Source organism: Oryzias latipes, chromosome 1 (genome assembly GCF_053564925.1).
Source record: "Oryzias latipes strain Hd-rR chromosome 1, Olatipes_Hd-rR_3.1".
NCBI lineage: Eukaryota > Metazoa > Chordata > Actinopteri > Beloniformes > Adrianichthyidae > Oryzias > Oryzias latipes.
In genome coordinates, this window is record NC_136237.1 from 10,358,656 (window position 1) to 10,373,477 (window position 14,822).

The 14,822-nt window shown below is 44.3% G+C and overlaps 2 protein-coding genes across 7 annotated transcripts; both read left to right on the top strand.

Annotated features, from left to right (window-relative positions):
• Window positions 1–616: 616 nt before the first annotated feature.
• Window positions 617–2,664, top strand: si:ch211-286b5.5 (guanine nucleotide-binding protein G(I)/G(S)/G(O) subunit gamma-5). Its single transcript, XM_004066161.5, has 3 exons — window positions 617–970; window positions 1,251–1,377; window positions 2,124–2,664. Exons 1-2 carry the CDS (start codon window positions 881–883, stop codon window positions 1,374–1,376), a joined length of 216 nt encoding a protein of 71 aa, XP_004066209.1. The 5' UTR covers window positions 617–880; the 3' UTR covers window position 1,377; window positions 2,124–2,664.
• Window positions 2,665–3,016: 352 nt separating this feature from the next.
• si:ch211-286b5.4 (afadin- and alpha-actinin-binding protein B) lies at window positions 3,017–13,611 on the top strand. 6 transcript variants are annotated; one of them, XM_078934606.1, is made up of 12 exons: window positions 3,017–3,148; window positions 3,370–3,446; window positions 3,516–3,637; window positions 3,700–3,768; window positions 3,840–3,963; window positions 4,048–4,120; window positions 5,347–5,467; window positions 12,423–12,644; window positions 12,718–12,879; window positions 12,962–13,076; window positions 13,143–13,308; window positions 13,456–13,611. In XM_078934606.1, exons 2-12 carry the CDS (start codon window positions 3,395–3,397, stop codon window positions 13,544–13,546), a joined length of 1,317 nt encoding a protein of 438 aa, XP_078790732.1. In that variant the 5' UTR covers window positions 3,017–3,148; window positions 3,370–3,394; the 3' UTR covers window positions 13,547–13,611. The 6 variants fall into 6 exon arrangements, with proteins under 6 accessions (XP_078790732.1, XP_078790882.1, XP_011477433.1 ...); XM_078934756.1 differs by having other exon boundaries at window positions 3,019–3,148; window positions 3,534–3,637; XM_011479131.4 differs by having other exon boundaries at window positions 3,079–3,260; window positions 3,534–3,637.
• The last annotated feature ends 1,211 nt before the right edge of the window (window positions 13,612–14,822 follow it).

Below are 14,822 nucleotides of genomic sequence, written 5' to 3' on the forward strand. Positions count from 1 at the left end.
TAGACTTTTGGAAATCTGTCCTTGCAGCTGCCTTGGGTTTAGGAGAAGCGTTCAATCAGTGGGTTAACACTGGGCTGTGGGACTAGAATTGGGGGGGGGGGGGTATTTCTGCTCTTTCTGGGCCCAAACTGGGGGTTTGGATTCCAGCGAATACAAGTGTGTAAATGCATGGTTGCATGAGGACTGCAGGAGTTGCACCCCCCCCACCCCGCTGTTGGAGCCGGAGCAGGGCGGGGGGACCTTAACAACTTCATGGATCAACTGAGCTGGGCCTCCAGGAGACGGAAGAGGGGACTCAGCACATCGCTCATGGAGTCCCAGCTTTGGTGGTTCGGGCTGAGTTTGTCCCTAGTGGTGGGGGGTGGGTCAGCAGCTGCAGGGTTCTGCCTCTTTTGGCCTTGAGTGCACAAAGATCCAAGTATGAACCAGTGTTGACCCGTCAATGTGTCTCACGCCAGGAAGTGACAACACCTGTTGAACATTCTGGGCGGGGCAAACACCTGAAAATTGCTGGTGAATTTTGACCCCCGTCTGCACACACCCACCCACCCGTGGGCTTGATCAAAACAAGGGGAGGGGCTGGCAGCTTCGTCCTCCTTATGTCCATCACAGGTGTTCATGCACGCGGGTTACGCGCGCGCACAGTTCCTGAAGGTCACTGTTGACCCTCCTCTGCTCTCGAAGAAACTGTAAATAGGGGCTGGTGTTTTTAGGGGCGGGGCAGTCGCTGGATTGACAGGGAGCAGGCCAATGCGGAGTTAGGGTGTGACTGTGTGGGGGCGGAGCGAGGAGTGGACGTCGTTTCCCGGTCGGACAGCTTCGGAGCGGCTCGGACTCGTTTCCGCACCTCGGTGATCGTTCGCGTAAAAGAGCAGCCGCCATGTCCAACAACAACGCCAGCAGCAGCCTCGCGAGCGCGAAGAGGGCCGTGAAGCAGCTACGGCTGGAGGCCAGCGTCCGCAGGATCAAGGTTCGAGCGCGCGAGCGTCCGGCCGGGGAGCAGCTCCGCGAGGAGCAGCTGTTTCACAACTTTGTGACACTTAACTTGTTCCACAAGTGTCACAAAGTTGTTAAGTTTCCTCCGGGTTCGGTCTTACTGTCACTTTTGGCTCCTGCTTATAGCTGCTCACAAATGCGCGTGCGCGCGGCCGCAGCTCCACACAAACGAGCGCCTCTCAGTATGGAACTGAGGCGCGTGCGCGTCAGTAACGTCTGTTTCTCCCTTTCTCCGCGCATGCGCGTGTCTACAGGTGTCCCAGGCCGCCGCGGATCTCAGACAGTACTGCCTCCAAAACGCCTCCAAGGACCCGCTGCTGATGGGGGTCCCGTCCAGCGACAATCCTTTCAGACCCCCCAAGTCCTGCTCTCTGTTTTGAGGTGGGTGGACCCCCCCCCCCCCGCAGAACATTTTTATGAATCATCAGTTCTCGTCCAGATGATCGTGACGTCAGAAACAGATGAGCAGGACTTCCGTTGTTGTGCATCAGGCTGTGGCCGCAGGGGGCGCTGCTGAGTTTGACTCTTAAACTAAGTTTTTGAGGCTACACATGAAAACCACATGGTGTGTGTGTGTGTGGGGGGGGGGGGGGGGTTATAAAATACTGCTGGTTATCTTCTAAGCATCATTGATAATAAATGAGACGGGTTTGGTGACACTTTTGTTCAGTATGTTTCAACAAAGATAAGACATTAAATTATTCAGGAGACATCCAATTTAATTTTTTTTAATGACTTGTTTATTTTGGTGCTGTTGGACTAACGTTCCGCCTGACAGCTGGTGGCTGCCCTTCACACCTCTGCTTCTTGTGGTAAAGAAATGCAGGACTTTGCTGGCTGTCTTGGAGGATTCTAACATTTTGCTGCACTTGTTGCTTTGAAAAGCTGAGAAATGCAGTGCGAGGAAGAGAATGACCACAGTTGGGAGTCAGATCCTGCACTGGAAGGAGGGCAAACACTCTTATTGCAGTCCAAAACGCCTTCCTAGCTTTTGACCTTTTGCCCATCAAGTTTCTGTTGTTTCCATGGTGATGGCTGCTGTGTCTCATCTTAAGTTCGGACTGGTGAAGATGTCAGGTGAACCAAGTTTGTATTTGCTTAGTCCTCTCTTCTACCTGTTTCTGCAGGAGCAGCAGGAGTTTGTCTGGCCTACGGTCTCCCAGCAGTTCCTCCTTCTCCATTGGTGCACACGGCGCCTGGGGGGTGGGAAGCACCACTTGTTTGCCAAATGAACGCCGTCGTGGCTCCCGTCTGCCCCACTGAAGACTCAGATGTTCCCAACTCTAACTGGACTAATGATTAATCAGGCTTTTGCGGCACAGAACAAGGTTTTAGGACCGAGCTGTTCCGCTTTTCCAGTCTGAAGTTGTCATCACGGAGACGTCACTCCCTCTGGGGGGGGGGCTGAAAACGACAAAAACAATCAAAGCTGGTTATGTGTCAGCAAACATGTGAAACATTAAAATGGAACAGCTGCTTCAGGAGGCACACTGTTAAATTATTACCCATCCTGCACCCCTGCCTGTTTCCATTCCCTGTTCCTGCTCACAGACACACACACGCACGCACACACAGCCTTTTACTGTAACACTGATGTCTGATCCTGAAGGCTTGTCGTTTTTCATGAAACCGTTTCACTGGTATCAAATAAACCAAATTTTCATGCTATTTGTCTGTTCCTTTATTAACTTTAAAAACAAACATGATGAATTGTATTTTGAAATGGTGCAGGACGAAAGCAGGTGAAAGGATTCTTTCTGATGATGGTTTAAACACTCCAGTGAGTTTAATGAAGCTTTTCAATGTGAAGCTGTGTAGTTTGTTAAACCTTGACTGCGGGGCGGAGTTTGTGTTCAGCACATTTGTCAAATAAAGGATGCGAAAAAGATTTCCAACAGCTGCTGGTTGGTTTGTGTGGAAAACCTCTGCTCCAAAAATGAAGTGATGTGAAGTTAATGAGCTGAGTGGGTCTGGCTGTGTGTCATTGTCCCGATTCCTCCTTTCTTTTGTGACTCTCTTCTCATTGGCTGACATCCTGGGAAGGAGGAGTCATTCTTAAAAATGATCTGGATAGTTGGTCTCTGACCAGTTCAAGCCCAGTTCGGCTTCCAGAGTGATTAGCTGAAGTCTTCCCCAGTGCTCTGCTTTGAATGTAAGTGAAGTCCAGCCTGTGTTGACCTGAAGCCCACAGGCGCTCAGCATGTAAAGACCTGACCTCTGCTGTGGTGCAGCGTTTGAGCCCATTTAATGTGACTCTCTCTAAGGTGTGTGTCTAATCGTTGAATAAGAATCTGACTTCAGCAGAGCTGTAGATATTCCCTTTGTTCTGTTGGAGGTGGTGGTAACATTCTCAAGTTTCTCGAAAAATTTCAGAAGTTCTTCTGAGGTTTTCACCCAAATGGCTGCCAGGTTTGGACAGAAGAATGGTGGAGCGGGTCAGGACCACTTTGGTACAGAATCAGCCTTCACCAAAAGCGCTAAAGCATGATCAACAATGGTCCGACTATGTTTTATTATAGTGTTTCTTTGGTGCGTAGAATCATACCTGGAGAGGGATCCCAACCCCTTGAATGGCTGTTCTTTCAGCGCCTCCCGGTGGGCTGACAAAGAGAGACACAGAGACCGTGGAGACTCTCTCTGGGTGGGTGAAGCAAAGAAGCCGAAGCAATGAGATCGTTGTGGAGAACTGATGAACTCTTTCAGGAACAGTTGAAGGAGATGGATGAGCATGTGGCCCGGCTGCAGGGCGCACTGAGAACCGAGCGGGCCAAGGTAAGCCAAGTGCATGATGGGAGGTCGGTGCTTCTTCCTGCTCTACTCTGAAAGCTCCTTCTTGCCATCAGACCTCCCACCTGCAGCTTCAGTCGGTCCAGCAGAAGGCGGAGCTGAGGCGCAGTGAACTGACCACCAGGCGGCTGAAGGAGAAGCTGTTCCAGCTGACCCACACACCCAGAGAGGAGGCTCCCTGTGAGGCCCACCATCCCTCCACAACACCTCCACTGCACCTCAAACACTCCTCAGACATTTGACTGTTTCGGATCTTTCATGCAGCCATGGAGATGCTGAACTTCCCAACTGAGAGCCGAAGAAGAGAAGTGAGCAAAGTCTTCAGGCCGACTGCAAAGTAAGAGGATTTTTTTGTTGTTTAATCAGGGAAAAAAAATGACTTTAGTTGCACAAATGTAAAATCTCGAGCAAATGCATGAAACAGAACACAGGGTGAGATCTCTGCACTCCCCGGTTACTTAACATCCATCCGCTCTGAATAATGGAGCCTCCTGGATCTGCTCAGGAGCAGCTACAAATTCAAAGAAAAGTAAACGGATGCTGTGGACTGTAAAAGAGAAATCTTTTCCACTCATTTGAAACATGGGAGGCTCAGTCAGTCCAGTTCACTTTTACAGTCATGTGTTAGTCTGGATTTAAAGGCCCTGTTGGGTTTTCAGGTATAAAGTCCTTAGTTTTTGTCAGTTCAGAACAAACCAAATGTTTTTTTCTGAAGGAAAATGATAAGACCAGTTCATCTTCTTGAATAAGTAGTGAACAAATGCAGACCTCACTTAACATGAATGGGGGAAAAAAAACGTGATTTTTGACTTTGGATATCCAGATCAGACGGCACAATTTTTCACCTTCTGTAGCCCCGCCCATTTCGTTTTAGTAATGGTCAGATGTAGCTTCTTTTTAATGGACATGAGATGGAATAACATTCTGCAGAAATGGGATCAATGAAGGAAAACATTGGAAAGTGGACAGAAATATCAGTTTTATTTCAATCATTTTAAATGACTTGGCTTTCATTTAAAGACCCAGTCTTTGTGTTTTGACATGTTCTTGGCATTTTTCTTAAAATGGAGGGCATGTGTATTTGTACGTGTGTGTGTGTGTATATGAATATGAAATTGTAGCTTAAAATTACATGTCTAAATATTTCTTTCCTCAAACTGAATCAGGAGCAGACCAAAGAAAAGCTGTTTGAAAAAGCTTTCCAGGCAGGCCACCAGCTACCTTCCTTCTCCCTTCCATTCTCAATCTGATGCATCATCTTGTTGACTACATCTTGGCTTTCCTCGTCTGAGCTGGCATCTGGCTCAAAACAGTTCTGGATGGCTAAGATATTGCTTTCCATTTTTGTTGCACCGCTAATGTTGGGTTGGGGGTGTGAAGGGTCCATCAATAGTTTCTCTACAGAAGTCTTCCTGCGCAGATTACAAGTTGTAACCACAAGCTGCTTTCTGTCTTCAAAGAAAAATCAATAGCTGGGGAACCCAAAGTTCAGCTTGTGTTTCTTTGCCAGTTTAAAGCTGTTTCCACTCTTGTGATGTGTGTTGATGGTTTTTCTGCTGGCAGGGGAGAGGAGGCAGCGCTGCGAGGGATGCTGGAGCGCAGAGAAGCAGAGCTGAGGGAGGCCATGAAGCTGCGGCACAGCCTCGCCACCCTGCTGCACGCACTGCGAGCCGACATGGAGCAGGTCACAATCACTGGTCTGGGTATGGGGGTGGGGGGGTGGGGGTGGTTAAAGAATTACAGAGAGGAGTTACATGGTTATGATCATAATTGTTTGAGGGCCAGCTTTTCAGTTGGTGGCTGAACTAATGTGCTAAGGTTATTTTCTCTGGCCATCACTAAATTCCTGAATAAAATAAAATTTAAAAAATGTTCTGAATATCAACTTTTCTAAAGTTTTACTGATCAATCAGTAGTGGGGTTTCCTTTTTGAATTGACTGAAGATGAAACCTACATCATTGGTGACGTTTTATTTAAGCCAAGAGAGAACTTATTTTCGGCTATTCTTGGGGGTTGGGGGTTTACTAAAGACAGGGGAGGGTTCATGTTTGGTCTAATCTAAACCAGTCTTTTCTCGAGAGCGCAGGCAGGAACACACTCATGCAATTCTCCGTTTGCTCTGAGTTGACAAACGTCTGCCAGCTTGCTGTTATTGAAAATCAGGGTGTTTCCTTAAATACAGACGTGTTGGGTCTGCTTCTAAAAGGGAGGGGGAAGACAATGCAGGTCAGTAAGCTCAAAGAACAATTGCTCCTTTGAGATACAGCTTTTTTGGTTTTAGGGCCCATCTCCTGCAGATCAGAGGTCCTGCATATCAAAGGTGATCAGCTGTCACCGGGTCAAATGCAGGACAGCTGTGCTGGTTCATCTCCTGTTTTCCTGAGACCCATGGGTTACCCCATAGGTCAATATAACTGCCCATTTATATACATTTCACGGTAGTATTCGTTTTCACGTTGGTCATACATAAATGTCATTTTTCCGGATTGCACCATGCTTTTTCCATAAAGGTTTTTATTTTTATTTTCTGGTGCTTGTACTTGCATTTCATGCAGAGTATCGTTGTCTATTAAGTTCTGTTCCTCCGTTATTACATGTATTTGTTTCTGAGCTTCTTCTTTTGTCTGCAAATACGGTGCCCAGCAAAACTGGGTCTTTTGGTGAGTGCTGGGCATTTGCAGATCGCCAATGTTTTTGGCAATTGGACTGCTTACAGTAGTTTAGCGTGTGTTACAGGTCCTCCTATAGAGTTCACCATCCCCCTATTTTGCCAGTGTTGAGCAAATGTGTTCAGTTGCAAAGCTATACTGTGGTTGTCAGTATAAATAACATCTTTATCTTTCATCAGCTTACAACTTCTGTCAGTGCCACTAATTCAGCAGCCTGTTCTGAAACATAAGAGAGAAGTGCTTGTGCTTTGAATTCGAATTTGAATTTGGTCTTTTAAGTCACTTCTGCTTTTAGCAGTTTGTTCTGCTAATTCCTGGCTGTTGTGCTGAGCACCTTTGTCAGGAAGTGGTAAGAGTGTCAGGATTCAATGTGGTACATCATTCTAATTTTTAGATGAGGTGTTTTTCTGGGGAAAGAATGTTCAAGTTAGTTTACAACAATAAATCTGAGACCACATTTGGCATCTTAAGCGTTAAAGAACGAAATAACACTATAGTTGCTCTGGCTTCTACAGCTAGTGATGCTGCAATGACCGCTCTCGCACATGCTACATTGTCCAATTTTGATGAAAGATAAGCCACTGGTTTCATTTTTGCTCCATGTTGCTGAACCAATACAGAGGTCATAAAATGACCTTTGCAGTCTTCTAATTTGGACAAACTCCTTGCTATAGTCTGGCAGTGCCAAGGCAATGCTTGATGACTTTTACAAAAAGCAGTCTCTGCTTCTTCCATCCATTGTAAGGGAGAACTCATTTTTAGTTCTTCCTCAGATATTAATTTCTGAAGAGGTGCAGTTATTTCAGCATAATTTGGCACCCAAATGTGACAGTGATTTGTCAATCCCAGAAATGACATCATTTGCTCTATTTGTCATGGGTATTAAGGCCTGGAGGATTGCTGTTTTTCTGTCCTCCAGTATAGTGCGTCCTCCAGCACTAAGGTTGTATCCTAAGTATTTGACCTGCTGTTTGCATAGCTTACATAGCTTGCTTTTACTCACTGTCTGCTTCTGCAGCCAGATGTTCAAGGAGGGCTAATGAATCTTTTTTTACATGTTTCTTCATCTGGAGAGGCCAACACCAGTGTTTGGAATTTAGACATCCTTGTCGTCATTACTTGTGAGAAAATGGTGGGGTCTTTGCAATTGTCTTGTGGTAGTCTGGTGTAAGTGTATCTTTTACCTTCAAATGTAAATGCAACCCAAAATTGGCTGTCCTTTTGTAATGGAATAGAGAAGAACACATTACTAATATCTACCGCAGTAAATACTGTGGTGCCTGTTCGGAAAGAATTCAACAAAGTGTGAAAGCCTGGCAAACAAGGTGCCCTTTGAACTACAGCTTTAATTACAACCTGCAATTCATTACAACCTTACAATTCCTCCTGCAGTGATTAGTGTGTATTACAGGTCTGATTCCCTCTAATGCATCAGTTTTGAGGGGCCGGTATTCCATTAATGGTCTAATTTGAACAGGAAGGGTTCCTTCAATTAAAACCTACATCAGTGGATCCTTTGGAGCACCTAATATGCAAATCGTCTGATGACATTGCACTTTGTGCATTTAGCACACTTTGTTTTGCCATTCATAGCAATGCATCCCCATGCTTTGCATGTGTCTTGTTTGGGAGATCCAGAGTTTGATAATAAAATGGTTCTCCCCTTCCCTGTATTGTAGATAGTTTGTCATTTTCTCTTTGTTTCACCATTATTTGCTGTCACTTTCATCTGGAACAAGAGTCAAATTTAATTTCAATATTCCATCACGTCCCAGTAGATTATTGGGCAGTCTAAGGATTGCAATACTGACAACTGCGACCTTCAGGATTTCAGTAGAATCACAATCTTCATTACCTGCACCTATGGTCAGTCATGCCTGGTTGCTCCTCCCATAGTAGCTACCAGGGGGCTTTTCAGGCAGTCCCTGGCCTTGTGACCTTTGCCCCTGCCTTTTGCCTGCTCACAATTAAACAGGTTTCCTGTCTTCAACCCCCTTTTTTTTCTCTTTAGTTACTTTCTCAGCGTGCAGGGCATGATTTAGATATTCTTCAGTTTCCAATCGCTAATCTTTATCCAGCGTGTAGGGTATTTTTTTTAAATGCTGTTGGTAAGCTCCGAACAATCATTGGGAGCCATTCCACAGTGCATTCTAAATGCTTTACTCATTCAAATTCTGTAATCATCAAGCGCTCCTCAAATTTTGCTAACTTTCCACAAACTGATTAACATCCTCCTTTGTAAGACCTGACACTTTCTTTTGCCTTTTTAACATCCTCCTTGTCCATGTTCTATATACAAAAGTTGTGCGCGCTTCATTCTGACCATCACAGGGATTGGGAACTTCATTGATAGGAAAGCCTTCGGTCAATTTAGAAACTGATGGTACTTTAGGTGAGAACACCTTTCCCATATCATGTGACCAATCAGTGTCTGTCATGTCTACCTTAGATCTGGTGTTGGCATGCACAGGAGTGGTAACATCATAGGGTGGTGGTTGAAATTCCTCTGATAATTTTGGTTAGAGCGATGCTGTCGGTGGGACAACCCCTCCTGCACATCAACCTCTTCTCTTTATCATCTACAACATGTCTGGATACCATCATTATCCTCTTTTCTGTGAAACATCAATTTTCCTTTTCTATTCTTTTCATTCTTTGTTCACTTTTCCCTATTTAAACAAAAACACAATTCACCCTCCAAACCACAACAGGTTTGTTAAGACAGACAAATCAAGAGACAACAGACAATAACCAAAATGCATAACACAACAATTTAGTTACCTTACACTAAAACAAAATAAACTGAAATGAATCTTTTATAACTAGTAGTAACATTCATGTTTCCCCTCTTTTTCTTTTTTTTTTTACTCTTCTCTCTCTCTTTCTCTCCCTCAGTCACACCCACAATCTCCATCCGCACGCCTGTATCAGGTCTGCTCGGGCACACCAGCCAAAGCCAACCCCTCCCTCTGTGCGCATCCTTCATCCTCCTTTAAGGCATGACATTGCAAAAGAAAACATTTCTATTGCTAATTAGAGTTTATCAGAAATGTCAGGCTTATGAGGACAGTTTATCAAATGACCAGTAATCATCATAACAGCATCATATCGCCGCATCATATGTTCTGCACTCTCCTGAGACCACTACTTTCCATTCTTTTCTGTCTCTTTTCTCTTCTCCTTCCATCTTGCTCTTACCAACAATCCGCTTTCTTGTTCTCTCTTACTCGCCTTGCCTTCTTATTTTCACAAGCAGGTCTGCTTTTTTCCATAACCACTGTCCTACCGGAACCTGCAGCTCCTGTTACCTTAGCTCAGTGTTTTTTAACCTTTTTTGAGCCAAGGCACACTTTCTCCTTGACAAAAATCCCGCGGTACACCAGCATCCAAAAATTGAAAAAAAGGAGAAACTCGGAGTCTGCATTGATGTCAATCCCTCTGTAATCTCACATGAATTTTTGTGATAGTTGTGGCAGAAAAATCTGGAAGTTGCAGCTGTTTTTTCTAAAAGATGTAATAAAAGTGAAGTTAGTTTTTAGTAATAATTTTCAACTAAAATTATTTGAAATTTGACCCAGGTAGTTGGTTTTTCCTCCAGTTTATTAACATGCAATTTTATGAAACCTCACAAAAAAACACTCTTTTGAAATGGTAATGTATTTTTCCCCCAGATTTTTTTAAATGTTGGTGCAAAAGCAACTGAAATTTTTGAACAATATAATCACAATATGTTTGATCAATTTTACACAAAAATGACATGTTTGTTTTCTGTAGCTACACAAAAAGTGAACATGTTGAACTTTTATTTGTTTTTCTCTTCTTAAATCAAAAATAAAGTCTTTGAAGACTTTAAGAAAAATGTTTCATTTCTTTTTAGATGATTAAATTGTTTCAATTTAGTTTGTGTCTGTTGGCCACTTCACCTTAATCCTGTTTCTTAAATGTTACTTCTATTTAAGCTTAACTTTTCATTTTTCAAAAGTAACTGAAGTCTGAAAATGAATTTGTCCTTCAATCCAGACATTTTTAGAAAAATGTTTTAGTTAAAAAGATCACTTGGACCAAACTCTGGGATGTTTGGCTGTTAATAAACACAAACCTTGAAGGACAACTAAACTGTTGACCTCTGATTTCAAGATTTAAAAACCGTTTGTGTGTTCGTTGTGGTTTCAGGACGTTTAACAGGGAAGACTGATAATAGCACAGAGATGCTGGATTTTAACACAATGCATCATGGGAGATGTAGTGATGCCAGACAGACTCGCTTCTCTGAGCTTCATTCTTTTAACTTTTTCCACGGTCTGACATCAGATCCCGCGTAAAGCTACACCGCTAAAGACAAGCTCAAAACTAAATCTTAGTTTTGAAGACTAGATGTGCCGTCAAGCAGAGGCTCAGTTTTGTTACAGTTTAAAAAACATTGAGGTGGACCAGAATTTTAAGAGCAGAAAGGCAGTTGGAGAGGGAAGAGGTGGAAGCGTAGCATTGGGTTAGATAGAGCTGGGTTTAAATGGTAAAGAAGTGGAACTGACTTTTGAATGTTTGGGAAATGTAAACAAAAGGAAAAACATTGGTAATGAAGGGGAGAGGCCCTAGGACAGACCCCTGGGGCACACCTGTATTTTCCGGATGAACAGATTGCATGTTTATTTATTTTAAAACTTGACTTTCTGATCTCGGCATTCTATCGAGCAAAATCTGATTTCTTTCCTTATGTAAAGTTGAGTAAAATAAAAAACAATCTGTTTTCTTTTCAAGCAGGGTACTTCTATTTCCAAAAGAGAACTACATGAGTTGGAAAAGACAAAACCGGGAATCAGTACAGGCTGATTAGAGCCAGTCCATATGGATAAATGCCTGGCTGGTGTAAGCACTTAGCCATAAACGGTCCGATTGGTAGTTCCCTCCAAGTGTGACATGTTGACTGGATCCTGTCTTGCGATTCATTGGACCTCCTAGTATATCTTTTCAAGAAAGTGGTGACCACAATATGCTGGTTAACCATAACAAAACCAGTTCCTTCTGGTTTAGCTGCATCATCAATGGCTCAGACTCCATGCATAGTGCTTTTAGAAACTGAGGTTGGATGAGTTGTTGCAACCTCGAAAGAGGACAGTTTAACCTAAGCTTTCATTTGTGGTGTGCATTAAAACTCCAACATGTACTTCCTCATCATTTGTTTACTTCACCCTTGTGACAGTGAAAGTCTGCTCCAATCAACACTTTCTCTCCTCTAGAGATGCATTGGATCTCCTTGTCCATCTCCCCCCAGATTTTCTCCTTCTCCTGTAGCTCACATCCTACCTGTGGGGTAGGGGGGGGGGTCATTACACTTTACAACAATCACCATCACCCCTTCAACTTCCAGCTTCCGACTCATCACCCTTTCTGACCTTCTCTTCATCTCCAGAACATTCTTATCAAACTCCTCCTTCATCTCTCCTCCTATGATCCTCGTTCCATCAGCAAACAGCTTGAAGCTGCTTCCAATCTATAAGCTTTGCTGTCCTTCATCCTTCCTTCTTCTAATTCTCCTCCATCTGGTCTCTTGAACACACAGGAGTACCATCTTTCATCTTTCCATCATGTCCACTAACGCTCTAGGTTTCAGGTCAAAGTTTTTATTTTCAAGTTACTACTCCAAGTCCTTCATTCCTGCCTTTCCTGTTCTCTGTTGAAGAGCACTCCTTCTATCTTTCTTGCACCAACAGCAGTCCAGTTTCAACCCATAGATCAACAGCACCGGTGTTGGTTGTGGTAATCTGGGCCTTAACTGATCAAAGTTCTGTTTCTGATTCAAATGATTGACTTTGCTGTGGTTTTGTATCTGATGGCTTTCCTAACACAATTATCTGTATTTTTTCGGATTGAGACACAAACACTGGATTGTGCCCTCTTGAGGGTTGCACTGCTTTGGATATTTATTGAAGACCAAAATCAAAGCTGAGTTTTTGTTTAAACCCTTTCAGTTCCTGTCAGACATGCGAGGTGAGACTGCAGACAAGAGCATGGATCAAACGGAGGTGGGGCTTGGAGAACATGTGACTGGGGGAATTGTTCAGGCTTGGAGGCGAGTGCAGAGCAAGCTCCAAGCTGTTGGTGGCACAGACCATGACAAGCTTCTGGCTCAGCTGGAGGCTGAACTGAAAGAGACGCAGCAGCTGGTCAGGTCACAGCAGCAGCTGCTGCAGGTAGGACCTGAAATTATTCACCTGGACTCGTGGTAACTTCTGACACATGAAACGCTGCACTTGCATCCTTAAGGATCGCCTTACTTTCCCCCCACCTCCTGAGCTCCTGGATTCTTACTTCTTGGAGGAGTGGGAGCGTCTACAGATGAGCTTGGCAGAACTGCACCACCAGAGACAAACATTTGAGCGAGAGCGCCAAACCTTCACCGACGCAGCTATCCGGCTCAGCCATGAGGTAAAAAAGCAGATGTACGTGTTGTGAAAACCCCCAGAGGTTTGATTCCCTTTGCTCATCACTGTCCATCTTGGCTCTGCAGCGCCTTGATTTTGAACAGCAGAAGGCTGATCTAGTAAAGCAGCTGTATCTGCGTGACTCTCCTCAGTTTGGGAAGGCGGATCCCAGCATTAGCAACAGGAGGCGCTCTCCTCTCCGTAAGTGAAACTGCTCAGTCAATCATGGACAGTTTTGACAAACTATACTCACCTGTCTGACTCCAGCTCGCTGCAGCCTGGACTCCTCCAACATATCTGGCTGCTTTCCCGTCACGCCCTCAACCATGGAGTCAGGGTTTGCTGCTGTTTCTGGATTATGTGAGAGGGTCAGAGTTCAAACCCCGACCACCCCTGAGTTGTACTCTGCCCTCAACCTATCCTACAGCCACAGGTCAGCATTAGTGCTGTTTAGTTGCTGGCAAAGTAAAGGACTTGGAATGGAAGACTGAAATATGAAATCTGTTTTGGGACAAGTGCATTTGTGAAGGTTATGCTAGAAGACCTTGATCCCTGATGATCTGCTGGATCTCTGCTTCAGGTCCAGAGAGGATCAGCAGGCGAGGCGTGGGGGGAGCAGGACCGACCAAGCTTGCACACCATGGGCCCCATGTTTAGACTGCTCATTTTAATCTAGCACATTCTATCTTCTGTTCACCATTTCTTTTAGAATGTTTAATAAAGATGATTTCTGTGAGTTTTTCCCCCTCAATGTTTCTTAGACAGATGGATGCTCAAAATATAAAAGAAATATTTCATTCATTCATTTTCTATTCCGTGTAGTCCCTTTCGGGGTCACTGGGCTGCCGGAGCCTATCCCGGCCACTTGTGGGCGAAGGCAGGGGACATCCTGGACAGGTCGCCAGTCTGTCACAGGGTAGAATGTCCACAATCACACACCCATTCACTCTCACACCTATGGACAATTTAGAGTTGCCAATTAACCTATCAAGCATGTTTTTGGATGGTGGGAGGAAGCCGGAGATCCCTGAGAGAACCCACGCATGCATGGGGAGAACATGCAAACTCCACACAGAAAGAAGGCAGATAAGAAAGAAATGTCAATTAAAAACTAATTCTCGTTTACACTGACAACCCTGACAAAAGAAGCATGTTTTTAGACTGTGGGAGTAAGCTGGAGAAAACCAACACATTGATGAAGAGAATAACATAAAGTCCACACACAAAGGTCCCAACTCGGATTTGAACCAGGACCATCTATTTTGAATGCAAGAGTGTTAACCACTACACCTCAGGATTGTTTTGCACTATCCCCAGGCTGTCTGAAGCTGTGATCTCACTGACTTGTCTGGGTTTCATACTTGAATTCTGGTTCTCCTGCAAACAGTGGTGTCTGCTCACTTTCAAGTGACTCTTGATGTGCTTCATGACACTTTGACAGCAGCCTGAATTTAAAGACCCACTCCCCTATTTCTTTATTCAAATCATTGTGAATCTAGAGCAGACAAAAAATGCTGTAGTTGTTAGGTACAAACAATAATCTGCAGGCCACAAGCTCCCTGCTCTGCTCCATTCTGATGCATCGATTTGCAGACAAATAGATCATGAACATTTTTGTTTTCCTTGTCTGAGCTGAAATCTGGATCTAAACTGTATGGCTTGATGGCTCAGATATTGCTCGCCATTTTTGTTACACCGCTAATGTTAGCTTGGGGTTGTGAGGGACTGTAGGCTAGCTGGAGAGAGTGTAAACAAAGTGATTGTGGAGAAATGAACAGAGGCTTACTTCCGGGCCAACAGTTCCAGTTAACTCCTGCTGCTCTTCAGAAGCCATGTCCTAGAAAATGACAATTTTTTTTTTTGTAATTTTGGCTAAAAACAATCTTGTAATTAAAAGACCGCAGGAAACTCTTTGAAACTAGATCAAAATGTGATTGGAGAGGGACT

What these genes read in the sequence shown, in the direction of transcription:
- si:ch211-286b5.5 (XM_004066161.5), top strand. Translation starts at nt 881, where the DNA reads ATGTCCAACAACAACGCCAGCAGCAGCCTCGCGAGCGCGAAGAGGGCC. An exon ending in CCAGCGTCCGCAGGATCAAG is followed by an intron (nt 971 to 1,250) that starts GTTCGAGCGCGC and finishes GCGTGTCTACAG; the next exon opens with GTGTCCCAGGCCGCCGCGGA.
- si:ch211-286b5.4 (XM_078934606.1), top strand. Translation starts at nt 3,395, where the DNA reads ATGGCTGCCAGGTTTGGACAGAAGAATGGTGGAGCGGGTCAGGACCAC. An exon ending in AGCGGGTCAGGACCACTTTG is followed by an intron (nt 3,447 to 3,515) that starts GTACAGAATCAG and finishes GTTTTATTATAG; the next exon opens with TGTTTCTTTGGTGCGTAGAA. An exon ending in ACCCAGAGAGGAGGCTCCCT is followed by an intron (nt 3,964 to 4,047) that starts GTGAGGCCCACC and finishes TCTTTCATGCAG; the next exon opens with CCATGGAGATGCTGAACTTC.